This window comes from Chlorocebus sabaeus, chromosome 10, assembly GCF_047675955.1.
Source record: "Chlorocebus sabaeus isolate Y175 chromosome 10, mChlSab1.0.hap1, whole genome shotgun sequence".
In the NCBI taxonomy this organism is placed as follows: domain Eukaryota; kingdom Metazoa; phylum Chordata; class Mammalia; order Primates; family Cercopithecidae; genus Chlorocebus; species Chlorocebus sabaeus.
The window spans coordinates 105,905,089-105,920,443 of record NC_132913.1 but is presented as its reverse complement, the minus strand read 5'-3'; the positions used below and the strand labels follow the sequence as shown (position 1 = coordinate 105,920,443).

The following is a 15,355-nucleotide window of genomic DNA, read 5'->3' as shown; positions in this document are numbered from 1 at the left end:
ATGAGAACATTCTCACCTGTGCTGCCCAACACAGTAGCTGGCAGCCACATGTGGCTAGTGACAAACTGAATTTTGAATTGTGTTTAATTTAAATAATCAGTACATTTCTTACCTATACTATCCAGCAACTTTGCTCTAAAAGTAGTGTGCAAACAAGGCACTGTAATTAGCCTTGATTTTTGATAGACTTCTTCCCTCTCACCAGGAAGCCTAATGGCCTTAGTGCAGCCTTACTTTCTATTCTAAGCCTCTTCTATCCCCTTTCTAAATCAGCAGGTCATACATCCCAAAGAGACAGAATGGCCTGCGGGAATCAGCACTGATCTCCAGGCAGGGCTAGAGAAGGACATGCTGGGATGAGGCCACTCACACTCCACTTAAAGGGATCCCAAGCCAGGAACCAGCCTGTGAAGGTGGGGGGCTCGTATCCCTGCTTCACCACAATGATGGGGGTCTCGGGGTCACGCCCGCTGGGATGGGTCTTGAGGTATTCCTGTGCGGTGATGGCTGCAGCCTTCTTCTCCTCCTCATTGGCATGTTTCCCAATCCAGAAGAAGACCTATTGAGAAATCCAGGAGATCAGTCCATCCTGCCTGTCCTCCCTGGCCCACAGGGCTCTGCCTCAGTTGTCCGACAGTGAAGCCCTGACTTTGACCCTGTCTCTACCACTACCAGCCAAATGACCTAGGGCAGGCACCATCTGGCCTTGAATTTGTATCTGCGAAATTAGAAGGTTGGACAGATGCCTTGTACTTGGATATTCTGCAAATGTGTGTCTCCCAGACTGTCCAAAGCCCAGGATTATCAAAAACACTCCTGCTCTCATGTGAAATAAATAGGACTTTGGGAGACAATATGCTCTTCCCTGAGCCTCTCTTGAGCACGTTACTCCCCACCTTCCTTCTTTCTTACACTTCTGGTGTTCATACCATTTCCAGGGAGAAATTATGTGAGGACCAAGAAAATGTTGACACTTACCTAACCTTAAAGCCACTCTTTCTTGGCCCTGGGGATTGAGGTGGCTGGGAAGAGGGGTCCCCAGGCCCTTGGTCCTACCTGGTCCCAGACATCTAGTAGGAACACGTCATCCTCTTCCAAGTCATCCTGATTGAAGTCAGGGATCTCTGTGGCCAGGAAGCGCCCAGTCTGGTTGGAACATTCAAAGAGCCGGGGGGTGATGACCAGGTTTTCTTCCTGTAGTCTGCAGGATGGAGAGAAGATTGTACTGGCAGAAGGAAGGTGTGGCAAAAGGAGATTGAAGACAGAACTCTGAGGAAGGGACTCTGGCATGGAAAGGTCATCTCCAGCAAAATGCTCTGTCTTCTGATTGATAAAAGTGTCCCCTCTAATTCCAAGAGTGCTCTGAGGGAGAAACTGTCACTGCTTTCTGGACATGCATTCCAGTGGCTTTTGCAGAGCCTTGTTAGGAAGTTCTTCCTGATATCTTCCCTCCATCCCTCCTGCTGCTACTACAGTACATGCCCTTTGCTTTTGAACTAGGGACCAGCGGATCATGGATATTCTCTAGAAAAACCATTTGAGCCAGGCACAGTGGCCCACGCCTGTAATCCTAGCACTCTGGGAGGCTGAGGCAGGTGGATCACCTGAGGTCAGGAGTTCGAGACCAGCCTGGCCAACATGGTGAAACCCCGCCTCTACTAAAATACAAAAATTGACCAGGCATGTTGGCAGGTGCCTGTAATCCCAGCTACCCAGGAGGCTGCAGCATGAGAATTGCTGGAACCTGGGAGGCGGAGGCAGAGGCTGCAGTGAGCTGAGATTGCGCCACTGCATTCCAGCCTGGGTGACAGAACGAGACTCTGTCACAAAAACAAAACAAAACCATTTGAAAGAGGGCTTGTGGCTGGTGCCCCTCAGCATCCCAGGCCTGTGTCAGGACCTAAAGGCAGGCTGGCCTCTGGCATCTTCTTACTGAAAGGCAAACCTCTAGCACTGCCCCTCGCTTTGAGCTGCCTCCTATGGCCAGGAATTCCCTTTGCCAAGGAAATACCCCACCAGGTCCCAGGCATACTATAGTGAGCAGCACAGACACAGCCCCTGACCAAGAGGCTCCAAGGGCATGGGCTGCCCTTGATTCATCTTGTATCCCTGGGGGCCTGGCACAGGGCCTGACACACAGTGTCCTTAGTCCATGCCTGCTGTAGGTTCTGAGTGTGGGGATGGAGATGCTGGGAGGCTCCCCCACCTTGGTAACCTGGAGGCAGAGGGACCTGAGAGTTAACCTCTTGGTGTTGGCGTAGGGGGCCTTCCCGCCTAGGGCCATCCAGAAGTTGGCTGGCTCCTGTCCTTCCACCACCACTTGCTTCTCCGTCCGGGAGATGGTGTCAGCAACCATCTTGGCCATCTCCCGCTCGTCTCCGCTACAGCCCTAGGAAAAAAAAGGGTTGGCCAATTTCTAGTGCCACCCCTATCTCCACCCTCCTACCACATTCACTACCCAGAGTTCCAGGGTCTAAAAGGGCTCTTCTGGGTCAGGACCCTGTGTACACAGGCCACACAGGGACAATTACATGCTCTCCTCTGTCCTTGACACTCCAAAGAATAGAAGAAACTAGAGAGTATTTTCAAGGGTCGAGAGGGACTCCAAGAGGCTATGCATTCTTCTTACAGAGATCAAAGGAGAGGCAGTGACAGGCTCAGGATAGTGAGACAGAGCCCAAGACATAAAGACAGACCAACACAGGGACAGATGAAGGTGGCCAGAGAAACAGAACAAGAGAGACTGACTCAGAGAGGCAGAGAATCTGAGGATGGTCATTGACGAGGCAGAAAGATAGACCCAGAGCTACTGAGGAGGGAGAGACTGGGCTCCAGAGGTGGCTGAGAACCGAGCAGGCACAACTTAGTTGGCCAGGGGTTCCTGCCCTCACCTAGGGCCTGCTGTGAAACTAGGGGACTGCCAGGACCCACTTGGGGATGGGGAGACCTCTAGGCCCTGAACACACACCTTCCCACACCATAGGTAGCAGCAGGACTGGGTCTTGAGGACAAAGACATCATTGGAATTGAGGAAATTGGCCCGCGCTGGGACCTCAAAGGCCTTTGTGTTGTTGGCGCCCGTTCCCTGGACCTGGAACAGTCGTGTGGAGGGCCCAGGCTCCAAGTTGTTAGCTCGGGAGGTGCCTCCCTGCAGGTGAGGGGAGAAGGCAGGGAGAGAGAGTCAGGAGTCACATAGTAAAGATGATGATGAAGGAACAGAGGGGCACAAAGAGAACCAGAGAGGGACAGGGTAGGGCAGGGCGGCTTGCCCCTGCAGCTCCTCTGATGCTCTGTCACCAGGTCTTTCTAAAACATTGCATCATGGCGCTTCTCTACTGAAAAACATTCAGTGACTCCCCGTTGCTTATAGCCTAAAACCCAGCTCCTCAACTTTGCCTTTGAAAGCCGCACATGACGAAGATGCAAACTGCCTTTGCAGACACTGCTGCCATCAAACCCTCCAGCTTAGCTCTGCCAGGTTTTTTTTTTTTTTTTTTTTTTTTTTGAGACGGAGTTTTGCTCTTGTTGCCCAGGCTGGAGTGCAATGGCACTATCTCAGCTCACTGCATCTCACCTCCCGGGTTCAAGCAATTCTGCCTCAGCCTCCTGGGTCGCTGGGATTATAGGCGCCCACCACCATGCCTGGCTAATTTTTGTATTTTTAGTAGAGACGGTTTCTCCACGTTGGTCAGGCCGGTCTGGAACTCACGACCTCAGGTGATCCGCCCACCTCGGCCTCCCAAAGTGCTGGGATTACAGACGTGAGCCACAGCACCTAGCCTTTTATTTATTTATTTTTTTCTTGAGACTGAATCTTGCTCTGTTGCCCAGGCTGGAGTGCAATGGTGTGATCCTGACTCACTGCCTCCCAGGTTCAAGCGATTCTCCTGCCCCAGCCTCCCCAGTAGCTGGGATTACAGGCACGCACCACCATGTTCAGCTAATTTTTGTGCTTTTAGTAGAGACAGGGTTTCACCACTTTGGCCAGGCTGGTCTTGAACTCCTGACCTCAGGTGATCCACCTGCCTCCACCTCCCAAAGTGCAGGATTACAGGCGTGAACCACCACACCTGGCCAGTTCTACCAGGCTTCTGATGTTCCCTACAGAGCCTCTCCCCCGGGCCTTTGTCCTTGCTGTGCCCCCTGCATTGTGTGCCCTCATTTTACCTCTGCTAAACTCTTCAACTCTGACCCAAATGTCAAGACAAATGTCTCCTCTAAATCCCCTCCTGCCCATAAACTCTATGACATTCCCAGATTATTGTACTCTGGCTCCTCTTTTGACTCAACTTTTACTTCTGGCATTTTTTTTTTTTTTTTGAGACAGAGTCTCGCTCTGTTGCCCAGGCTGGAGTGCAGTGGCACAGTCTCGGCTCACTGCAACCTCCGCCTCCCAGGTTCAAGTGATTCTTCTGCCTCAGCCTCCCGAGTAGCTGGGACTACAGGTGCACGCCACCACGCCCAGCTAATTTTTGTATTTTTAGTAGAGACAGGGTTTCGCCCTATTGGTCAAGCTGGTCTCAAACTCCTGACCTCGTGATCCGCCCGCCTTGGCCTCCCAAAGTGTTGGGATTACAGGCGTGAGCCACTGTGCCTGGCCTACTTCTTGTATTTAACCACATAGTTCCTTAGACTGTTGGTTCACTGCTAATATGTCTGTCCTCTCCCAACAAGATGGCGAACTGTATTAGCATGCCATTCTTCTCCTTGCTTGGGGAATTGCAAAGGACTGTGTGTTTAAGGCACTCAATAGGCAGATTATTGCTTAAATGATTGCATGAGATGTCTGTTTCATTATGTTGGAAGGCACCAATGCAGTTTGCACAGGTGCATCATTTAAGCAAATCTAGCCAAAATATCTTCCTTTTTTATGTAAAGAATTCAAGGAGTTGGGGTGTAGAGGGCAAGCAGTACTTATACATGGTGAATGCGCATTACATGTTTTTGTTTTGTTTTGTTTTCTTGAGATGGAATTTCATTCTTGTTGCCCAGGCTGGAATGCAGTGGCACAGTCTCAGCTCACTGCAACATCTGCCTCCTGGTTTCAAGCAACTCTCCTGCCTCAGCCTCCCAAGTGGCTGGGATTACAGGCATGTACCACCATGCCCAGCTACTTTTTGTATTTAGTAGAGATGGGGTTTCGCCATGTTGGTTGGGCTGGTCTTGAACTGCTGACCTCAGGTGATCCACCCACTTCAGCCTCCCAAAGTACTGGGATTACAGGTGTGAGCCACTACACCCGGCCTTTTTTTTTTTTTTTTTTTTTAAAGACAGAGTCTCGCTCTGTTGCCCAGGCTGGAGTGCAATGGCATGATCTCAGCTCACTGCAACCTCCGCCTCCCAGGTTCAAGAGATTCTTCTGCCTCAGCCTCCTGAGTAGCTGAGATTACAGGCACCCACCATCATGCCTGGCTAATTTTTGTATTTTTGTAGAGACGGGTTTCACCATGTTGGCCAGGTTGGTCTTGAACTCCTGACCTCAGGTGATCTACCCACCTCAGACTCCAAAGTGCTGGGATTACAGGCATGAGCCACCATGCCTGGCCCAATTACACGTATTTCTAAAGTAACCAAATGGGTTATTTCTATTACCAGTTCCACATAGGTGATAGAACCTCCAGGGTAGTCTCCTATGAAGAATGGGCTTCACCCTAAGCCCTGCTCCCACCACCCATCCACTTCCCCATCTCCTGGATGCCTGTCTTGCCACAATGGGTACTGCCAGGCACCTCAGTTCAGCAGCCACACCTGGTATACCACCATGCGTCCCTTGAAGATGGACATAAGATGAGGCGGCTCCTTGCCCATTGGGACCCGGATCTGGACTGGTTCACCATTGTACTTCTGGTCCAGGATGACGGCTTGATAAGCTGATGCTGTAATTTCATCTTGGCTGGCCTGGCTGCCCTGGGGATGAGCAGGAGGGAGTGAATGGGATAGGGTCAGCCCCCAATTCTGACCCCATCCTCAGCCTCAACAACAACTCCATCCCCAAGTCTGACCTGGTCCTAAACCCAATTTTCTTCCCCACCAAACTCCACTGTGAAACAGCCAAAACCCCAATCTGACCCAGACCTCAGTTCTGATCTCAACCTCAAACAATTCTTTCGCAGACCCAGCCCAGCCCTGACCTACCTGCAACCCCAGCCTTAACCCCAAACCTCCTCCTTTCCTTACTGCTCCTTCTTCAGGGAAGCATCACAGGCACCACACCACTCACTCCTAGACACACTCCCTGCTCCCTCACATCTAGACACAAAATCCCACGGGCAGAGCAAGTGATAAGAATGTGCAGAAGGCAATGAAAATTGGAAGGGAGACTCAGAGAACCAAAAGGAAAAGCGCTGTGAATGGGGGTACTAGCTGGACCTCATAGCCAAAGCAGTCCTTCTTGAAGCGGTGAGATCCCCATCCCCAGAGGTATTCAACCCAAGGGTGATGGCCACTTAGTAGGAGTATGTACAAGGTGGAGCTAAGCCGGCTATGCTCTGGGTGGGATGTGGCGGGACCTGACCTGCCAGATGTAGAGCAGGTAGTGCTGCTTGTTTCCGATGAGGTAGGTGTAGAGCAGCAGGTAGCAGTCACCCCCATAGAAGTGGCCTAGCCACTTGGAATCCACAGGTACCAGCTCTAGGTTCTCAATGCGCCACACCTAGGGCCAGTATCAGGCCAGGGTGAGGTCCAGGAACAGGTTCCACCATCCCTGCTCCACCCAGCACAGGCCTCTCTGCCCTCACATACCTGCACTTCCCCACTCCCATCATCTACCATCTTCTGCTGGGCAGCCACCTGAGGCTTGACATGCATGGATGTGGCATCAAACTTCACCTGTTCCACTTTGGCTAGAGTAGGGGAAATCATGACACCAATTGTCACCAGCTGAGGCCCCCCAGGTCCTCACAACAGCCCTGAATGGTGGCTACAATTCTTAGACCCATTTTCAGATGAGGAAACCGAAGGAAGAGAGATTCAGTAGCTTACCTGGTTGCACAGAATGTGGCAGAGCTACAGTAGAGAACCATATCTCCCTCCTTCTAAAACTCCTGCTTCACCAGTGCCTCCCAGGGAGCCAAGAGAGGCATAAGAGCAAGGCTTTAGCTTTGTTGATCTACATCCTGACCCCTGCAGCATTCAGACTTCAAACCTTGACCTTGTCTCCCAGCTCAATAGGGAGCTCTGCAATGATGGAGGCTGTACACTATTATTTCTCCTCTCCTAGGTGCCGGGCACCGAGCTTGCCCTCAGCAAATACTGGCGGGTAAGAGACTGAGCTGTTTGGTTTCCAGGGAGGCCCAACCCCTTCCCAAATGAAACATCACATCACTCTCAGCTCCCTTTTTTTTCTTTTTTTTTTTTTTTTTGAGATGGAGTTTCACTCTTGTTGCCCAGGCTGGAGTGCAATGGCACGATCTTGGTTCACTGCAACATCCACCTCCCAAACTCAAGCAATTCTCCTGCCTCAGCCTCCTGAGTAGCGGGGGTTACAGGCATGCACCACCATGCTTGGCTAATTTTTTTTTTTTTCAGTACAGACCGGGTTTCACCATGTTAGGCTAGTCTCGAACTCCTGACCTCAGGTGGTCCACCTGCCTCAGCCACCCAAAGTGCTGGGAATACAGGCATGTGCCACCACGCCCAGCCCTCTCGGCTCCCTTTTTGTGACAACTAGAGTTTGTCCATGTCTCCACCCGCTAGGATAAGCCCAGAGCCGATGTAAAAGTCTTCGTGGAAGATGCATGTCAGGGAAGGAGGGTGGGTGGTGGACCAAGTGGCTCTCCTGGCCCAGCTCCTGGATCCTGGCTCCCTCACTGCCCCATGACTGGCCCTCACCCACGGAGCCCACAGTGTGGGTTTTGCTCAGGCCTGAAGTCCGGTTGGATGCTGTCCACTTCTGGAATAGCTGCTGAAAGACGGCCGACTCAGCCCCATCATTCTGCACCTCCACCTGTGTGCTTGGTGGGTACTGCTTGGCTTTGATGAAGTTCTGGGAAGAGAAAGGGCTGGAAGCTATGCCCCTCCCCTAGTCCCCACTCCCAGTGCAAGCCAAAACCTGGCTCTAACCTAACCAGATCCACCATCAGATCTACCCCTGGCACCAAAACTGAACCCAAACCCAATCCCAATGCTAATCCCCAACCTAACCCTACTCTGACCCCCCAGCATCAAGGTCAAATCTGATACCGCCTGAAACCTAACACTGGCCTCAAGACTCACTCTGACCTCAACCTCAAATCTAATACCCAAACACAACTCTGACCCCAATCCCAAAGCCAAATCTAACTCCTAAGGTGACCCTACCTCAATGCTAATCCTAATGCCCAGTCCTCAATCCAACACTGGCACTGGCCCCAAGCCAGTTAGGGTTATGGCTCCAGCCCCAGCAATGACCCCAAACTCTGACTTGGTCCTGGTCTGAGCTGACCCAATCCCCTTCTGTAGGAAGCCAGCCTCCTTCCATTTCTCCTTCCCTTCTCTAAACTCAGCTCAGGTGCAGGGAGTTGAGAGCCCATATCCTGAGGTGGCCCCAGGGTTGTCTGGTGGTTGACTCCCTGGTGTGCAGAGAACCCCCAAGATGACTACAGAATGGCCCCTCAGGCCCCTCCCATTGGGCCGTGCCCAGCCCTCATCCTGCCGCTCCCAGCCTCCCCTGCCTCTGCCTGGCGCTATGCCCTGGTCTGAGCCTGCCTGCCCATCCCATGCAGCTATCTGCTCTCCCTCCCATCACTCTGCCCTCCTCCTGGATCCCCACCCCTACCAGGGCATGGCTCATGGCTCCCTTCTTCTCCTGCTCATTGGCTTTCTTCCCCTTCCATACATAGATCTTCAGGCCCCCCTGGTCCAGGATGTAACAGTCCTAGAGTCGGGAGAGGTAAGAGTCTGATGGAGCTGGAAGTGCTGGACTGGGACAGCCTCACACACAAAAAGAGTCTCTCCCTCCCATGCCCACCCCAAGCCCCCTGGAATTTTTCTGGCTTGAGGGAGAGGGGCCAGGCTGCAATGGGCTGGGGGGTCTCCAGACCCTCTCACCTCGTGACTGAGCAGGTCCTGCGTCAGCGGCCGCGTGGCGACTTCCCTCACCACCAGATTCCCCTCAGCGTCAGACACACTGCAGGACAGAAGCAAGGCATAGATGGAGAGGGGCCCCAAGCCCCTCAGCCAGGGCACCTGCTCCCAGGGAGTCCCCAGCACCCAGGAAGACCCCACTGGGCACTTACTGGTACAGTTTGAGTGCAGCCTTGAGTGCCGGCTCCACCACTGTGTCGGGCACAGCTGCCTTCAGCTCCCCGCGCTTGCCTAGCACATGGTTCATCACCTCCATCAGCTTCGGGGATGCCGATTCATTCTCTCCGTCCACCACGCCTACATAGGTGCGCCCTCCCCGCTCCTGGTCTCGGATCTCCTTGGCCAGAGTCATGCCCTGCAGGAAGGCCCCTGGTGACCCATCGGGAGTAGCAGGGGAACAAGGCAGTGTCTGCCACCCCACACCCTGCCAGGCAAGCCCAGACCACCTACAGCAGCAGCCACAGGGGTTGAGACCCCTGCCCTGCTTTTCCCTGTCGGAGGGGTCAAGCTTTTAAGGCATGTAAGGAAACCAGGGAGAAGGCAGCTGGGAAAGCAGATTTCCCCACCGTCAGGAAGGTGCTCAAGCGGGCTTGCTGGGCTTTCTGTTCTGACAGTGTGGGAAATGTGTGCTTAGACTTCACAGTTCCAGACAACAGCTGAGCCCCAAGGATCACAGTACTCAATCTCTTCCGCCGGGTGCGGTGGCTCACACCTGTAATCCCAACTCTCTGGGAGGCCGAGGCGGATGGATCACCTGAGGTCAGGAGTTCAAGACCAGCCTGGCCATGGTGAAACCCCGTCTCTACTAAAAACACAAATTAGCTGGGCATGGTAGTGCACGCCTATAATCCCAGCTACTCAGGAGGCTGAGGCAGGAGAATCACTTGAACCCAGAAGGTGGAGGTTTCAGTGAGCTGAGATCATGCCATTGCACTCCAGCCTGGGCAAAAAGAGCAAAACTGCATCTCAAAAAAAAAAAAAAAAAAAAAAAAAAAAAAAATCTCTTTGCCCCCAAACACGCTTGCAGCCTCACAGTGCACACACAGCGTCAATGTGCTGTGAGTATGTGAGTATAAACACACATATGCCCATGCCCATTTCATTCACCACTGGATCACCAAGGCTTAGCACAGGCTCTGCCACACTGTAGAGACTCATTCTATCTGAGTGGATTGACCACAAGTTCTCACACACTAACTCCAACATGCACACCTGCCCCAAACACATGGAGAGTGATCCACCTTCAAACACTGTCCCCAATAGTCAGTGGGGAGAGGCCTGGGGAAAGGAGCAGGTGGGGGTAGTCGAGGATTTGAGAGGGAGGTGTGGTACTTGGGAAGGTTTACCCTGAGTCTCTCCATGCGGTTACTTTCAGGTCCATTCCACTGGATGATAAGCTTCCCGAGGTCCAGGAGGAAAACATCCCCTCGGTTGAAACTCTTCCAGGACATCTCTACCTAGGGAGCCACGAGGGAAGTGCAGACCCCACTCAGAGCTCACCTATCATCCATCATCTTGGCCACCCCTTCTTGCCCCTCACCCCTCCTCAGCCCCTGCCCTCCGCCCTGGGCCTCACAGCCCTGGCCGATGCTCCAGTGAGGCCTGCCTACCTCTCCAGCTACCACGTTCCTCTTGCCCTTGACATGCAGCAGTCTCTGGACATCATAGGAGTTGGTCTCCACATGTTTCATGCCAGAAGCCACGCCTCCTTTCCGGATCCTGAGAAGAGGTGAGCAGACCCAGGGGAGTGGGCTGGGAGGTGTGCCTGGCCCCTGTTCTCCCAGGTCCTGGCTGCTACGCTGAGGTCACCTGAGGGCCAGGCTGGGAGTAGGCGAGGTGAATGAGGTGCTGAGGATGCAAACTTTAGGGAGTCACTCACTGTCAGGTCCTGAAAGTGTAAGGTCGGCCTGTGGCATGCCCCTGAACCACCCTGACAGTCAGAGCAACCTTAAAGTCTGCACCCTAGATCTTCACTCATCTCGCCCTAGCCCCTGCCCTGTGGAGAGGCCTGCAAAGAAGGGTCATGATATATGAAGAGTAGGAAATGTATTAATAGGCCAGGTTCAGTGACTCCTGCCTATAATCCCAGCACTTTGGGAGGCCGAGGTGGGCAGATCATTTGAGGTCAGGAGTTACAGACCAGCCTGGCCAACATGGTGAAACCCTGTCTCTACTAAAAATACAAGTTAGCTGGGCATGGTGGCGGGTGCCTGTAATCACAACTACTCAGGAGGCTGAGAAAGAAGAATCGTTTGAACCCCGGGGGCGGAGGTTTGCGGTGAGCCGAGATCACGCCACTGCACTCCAGCCTGGGCGACAGAGTGAGACTCCATCTCAAAAAAAAAAAGGAAATGTATTAATAAATAGGGACAGAATCCTGAGGACAGGGGATCAAACTGGAAGAAAAAACAAGAAGGGAGAGGTGCCACTCCAGTGCCCACGGGAGTGGACTACTGCTGTAGCGTGGGAAGAGAAGAGCAAGACAAAAAAGAAGAATAGGAACTGTGGCTAATTAGAGAGCCCCCGGCCTGTCCTACAGGTCAGTAACAACTCAGCTCCAGAGTGTGTGTTTTCCTGGGGAAAGCTAAGCTAGAACTTCAACTTGTACGAAAAGCCAGCAGTCTGGTCTGGGAGTGGTAGCTCATGCCTGTAATCCCAGGACTTTAGGAGGCTGAGGTGGGAGAATCACTTGAGCCCAGGAGTTTGAGACCAGCCTGGGCAACAGAGCAAGACCTTCATCTCTACAAAATATATATATTAAAAAATTAGCTGGGCGTGGTGGCGTGGTGGCTCAGGCCTGTGGTCCCAGTTACTCAAGAGGCTAAGGTGGGGCCGGGCGCAGTGGCTCACACCTATAATCCCAGCACTTTGGGAGGCCGAGGCGGATGGATCACTTGAGGTCAGGAGTTCGAGATCAGCCTGCCTATGGTGAAACCCTGTCTCTACTAAAAATACAAAAATTAGCCAGGCCTGGTGGTGTGCGCCTGTAATCCCAGCTACTGGGGAGGCTGAGGCACGAGAATTGCTTGAGCCCAGGAGGCGGAGGTTGCAGTGAGCCAAGACTTTGCCACTGTGCCACTGTACTCCAGCCTGGGCAATAAAGCAAGACTCCATCTGGAAAAAAAAAAGGAAGAAAAAGAAAAGCTGGGCCGGGCGCGGTGGCTCAAGCCTGTAATCCCAGCACTTTGGGAGGCCGAGACGGGCGGATCACGAGGTCAGGAGATCGAGACCATCCTGGCTAACACAGTGAAACCCCGTCTCTACTAAAAAATACAAAAAACTAGCCGGGCAAGGTGGCGGCGCCTGTAGTCCCAGCTACTCGGGAGGCTGAGGCGGGAGAATGGCGCAAACCCGGGAGGCGGAGCTTGCAGTGAGCTGAGATCCGGCCACTGCACTCCAGTCTGGGCGACAGCGCGAGACTCCCTCTCCAAAAAAAAAAAAAAAAAAAAAAAAAAAAAAAAGAAAAGCTGGCAGTCTTGGTTTTTAGTGTGGTAGGCCTGCATTAGAGACGGGGAAGCAGCCATTTGTCTGTTGGCCAGAGTTGGGCGATTAGGCACTGAGCTCTCCAGGACATTCAAGTGGGAGCTAATGTACAGAGATTCACAAGAGTTACAGATTTTCAGAACAGCCTCCAGACCAAGGACAGAGCAGTGGCAGAAATAAGAGTTGGGGAGTGGAAAATTGAAGGACAATCACCAAAAACTCATGAGGGTCCCCCTCATGCCTCCCCCCACAGTTCCAGGGTCCCTTCCCCGTCCCAAGTCACCTCCCCCTGCTCCAAGTGTTCTTCCCAGACCCGAACAGGTCTGGGTGTCCCTGCCTCTTCAGTTCAGCCCCAACCTCTCCATCCCTACCACTCATCCTCATTCCCTCAGCCTGCAGCCCGCCCTCCCTACACAAGGCCTTGCTTGAAGTAGCCTCGGAAGGCCTCGCTCTCGTTGCCCTGGACCTCGCGGTGCTGCACAGCCCGGCCCTTCAGGAAGTCATCCATTTGTGTGGTGTAGATGGCAGCTGCCCCCTGCTCATCCAGGGATGAGTCCTGGCCAATCCAGTAGTGGATGTCATAGGACAGGTTGCTGGCTGTCTTGTGGATCTAGGGAAAAGGTGTCCAGTGTACCCGAGACCCTGGGCTCCCACAGCCCCTCCCGCTCTGTGTGACCTCCCACACACGTGCCGTCCAGGACCATGGGGGAGCGTGGCACATGGCAAGTGCACTAGGCTAGCTGTTAGGGGCCCTGAATCATGGCCCAGCTCTACCATTGACTCTCCGAGACATGGCTTCTCCTCTCCAGGCCTCACTTGCCTCACCTCAGAAACAACTTGCTTATGCCAGGCACAGTGGCTCACGCCTGTAATCCCAGCACTTTGGGAGGTCAAGGCGGGCGAATCACCAGGAGTTCAAGACCAGCCTGGTCAACATGGCAAAACGCTGTCTTTAATAAAAATATAAAAATTAGCCAGGTGGGGTGGCGGGTGCCTATAATCCCAGCTACTCGGGAGGCTGAGACACGAGAATCACTTGAACCCAGGAGGCAGAGGTTGCAGTGAGCCAAGATCGTGCCACTGCACTCCAGCCTGGGCGACAGAGCGAGACTATCTAAAAGAATAATAATAATAAATACATAAAATAAAAATTTAAAATGAGTCAATATAAAGAAAAAAATACAAATGTCTTAATAGTACAGGTGGTACCAGGGTATGGTGAAAATCAAGGTGATATGAAGATGACTACGAGGCTGGGCATGGTGGCTCATGCCTGTAATCCCAGCATTTTGGGAGGCGGAGGCAGGTGGATCACCTGAGGTCAGGAGTTCAAGACCAGCCTAACCAACATGGTGAAACCCCGTCTCTACTAAAAAATGCAAAAAAATTAGCTGATTGTGGTGGCATGTGCCTGTAGTTAAAGCTACTCTCAAGGCTAAGGCAGGAGAATCGCTTGAACTTGGGAAGTGGAGGTTGCAGTGAGGCAAGGTCGCACCACTGCACTCCAACCTGGGCAACAGAGCGAGACTCCATCTCGCTCTGTTTAATTTTAAAAATTAAAATTAAAATTTTAAATTTAAAATTTAAAAAAAATTTTAAAGAAAGAAGATGACTATGGATTTTGGAAATGTGGACTCAAGTTAGGGTGATATGGCAACAATGCAGAAGTTTCCCCAAGAATGTGAATCCACAGAAATTGGCCTTAGCTGGAAGCCCAGTGGATCGAGGGCAGCAAGAGCCTCTGACCTCTGTAAAGCCACCACAAGGTTGGGCACTTGGGCGTACCCAGTAAATTCTGTCTTGGGGTGAAGCCAGGCCAGCTCTCCCCATGGTCCCCAGCCTGTTTCCTCCCTGACACCACAGTGGGTTTTGCTCTCTGCTCAGCCTCCTCCTCTGCCCCTGACTCACAGCCAGGATGATGTAGCAGTCACCATCGAAGAAGCTCCCAAAGGTGCTGGAAGGAACAGGCACCATCTGCATGGCCTAAGGAGAGAAAAGGGGTCAGAGGGGCTGCCGTGGACCACCAGGACCCCTAGGCCTGGGAGGAGGAGGGCCCAGGGAAGGAGGCATCGGAAAAAAAGAGCCGGGCCCAGGAATGAAAGGAGAGAAAAGGAAGAGAGAGGGAAACTGTGTGAGGGGTGGGAGAAGGAAAATCAATGGTGGGAAAGGAAGGGATGAGTGAGGAAGAGGAAGTGGAGAGGAAGGTTGAGAGACAGAGGGAGAAGAAATGGAGAAAGGGAAAGGGAGACCATCCGGGGTGTGGATGATGCGGGAGTTGAGGGGCTGAGCTCTCAGAGGCTGCAGGGCAGGAGCAGAGGAAACTAAGAGAAATCCCAGGCCTCTGCCTTGCCTCCCTCCGCCCCAGGCCTGCGAGGCCCCCATGCCCAGACAGGGCCTCACCTCGATCCTCCATATCTGCAGCCCCGGGGTGGTGATGTTGAGAGAGCCTTTGACTTGGGCGCTCAACTTGGTCATGGTGAGTGAGCCTGGGGGAGAAGGCATTGGGAGCAGGGGCACCCTCAGTTCGGATGCTGCCCTTCCAGTCTGCCCCTAGAGAACTCCCAACAGTGCCAGGAGGTCGCAGGCTCAGGGGCCTGGGGGAGCATAGAGGGTTACTCCCCACTCAGTGACCATTTCTGCTTGTTTAGTACCAAATCCGCAGTGTCTAGCATAGTGACTTTGCTCGATAAAGGAAGAGATGGGGAGGGAAGGAGTGAGGGATGGATGAATGAATGACTTAATGGATGAACAGAGTGAACCCTCCCACTGTGAACCACTCTCTGCTCACTAAACTGGAAGGAATGCCCCT

General features: G+C 52.9%; 1 protein-coding gene across 1 annotated transcript in view; it reads right to left on the bottom strand.

Annotated features, from left to right (window-relative positions):
* The window catches only part of VIL1 (villin 1), a 30,792-nt gene extending 15,771 nt beyond the window's left edge, over positions 1-15,021 (bottom strand). Inside the window, exons 1-16 of the mRNA XM_007966276.3 lie at positions 14,947-15,021; positions 14,455-14,529; positions 12,960-13,156; positions 10,674-10,782; positions 10,410-10,520; positions 9,216-9,418; positions 9,028-9,106; positions 8,756-8,854; positions 7,831-7,984; positions 6,742-6,842; positions 6,515-6,652; positions 5,749-5,907; positions 2,969-3,148; positions 2,244-2,389; positions 1,057-1,201; positions 371-559 (exon numbers count right to left, since the gene is read on the bottom strand). Of these exons, the coding sequence (XP_007964467.2) occupies positions 371-559; positions 1,057-1,201; positions 2,244-2,389; positions 2,969-3,148; positions 5,749-5,907; positions 6,515-6,652; positions 6,742-6,842; positions 7,831-7,984; positions 8,756-8,854; positions 9,028-9,106; positions 9,216-9,418; positions 10,410-10,520; positions 10,674-10,782; positions 12,960-13,156; positions 14,455-14,529; positions 14,947-15,021 (2,160 nt within the window). The remainder of the gene's footprint in view (positions 1-370; positions 560-1,056; positions 1,202-2,243; positions 2,390-2,968; positions 3,149-5,748; positions 5,908-6,514; positions 6,653-6,741; positions 6,843-7,830; positions 7,985-8,755; positions 8,855-9,027; positions 9,107-9,215; positions 9,419-10,409; positions 10,521-10,673; positions 10,783-12,959; positions 13,157-14,454; positions 14,530-14,946) is intronic.
* Between the last annotated feature and the right edge of the window lie 334 nt (positions 15,022-15,355).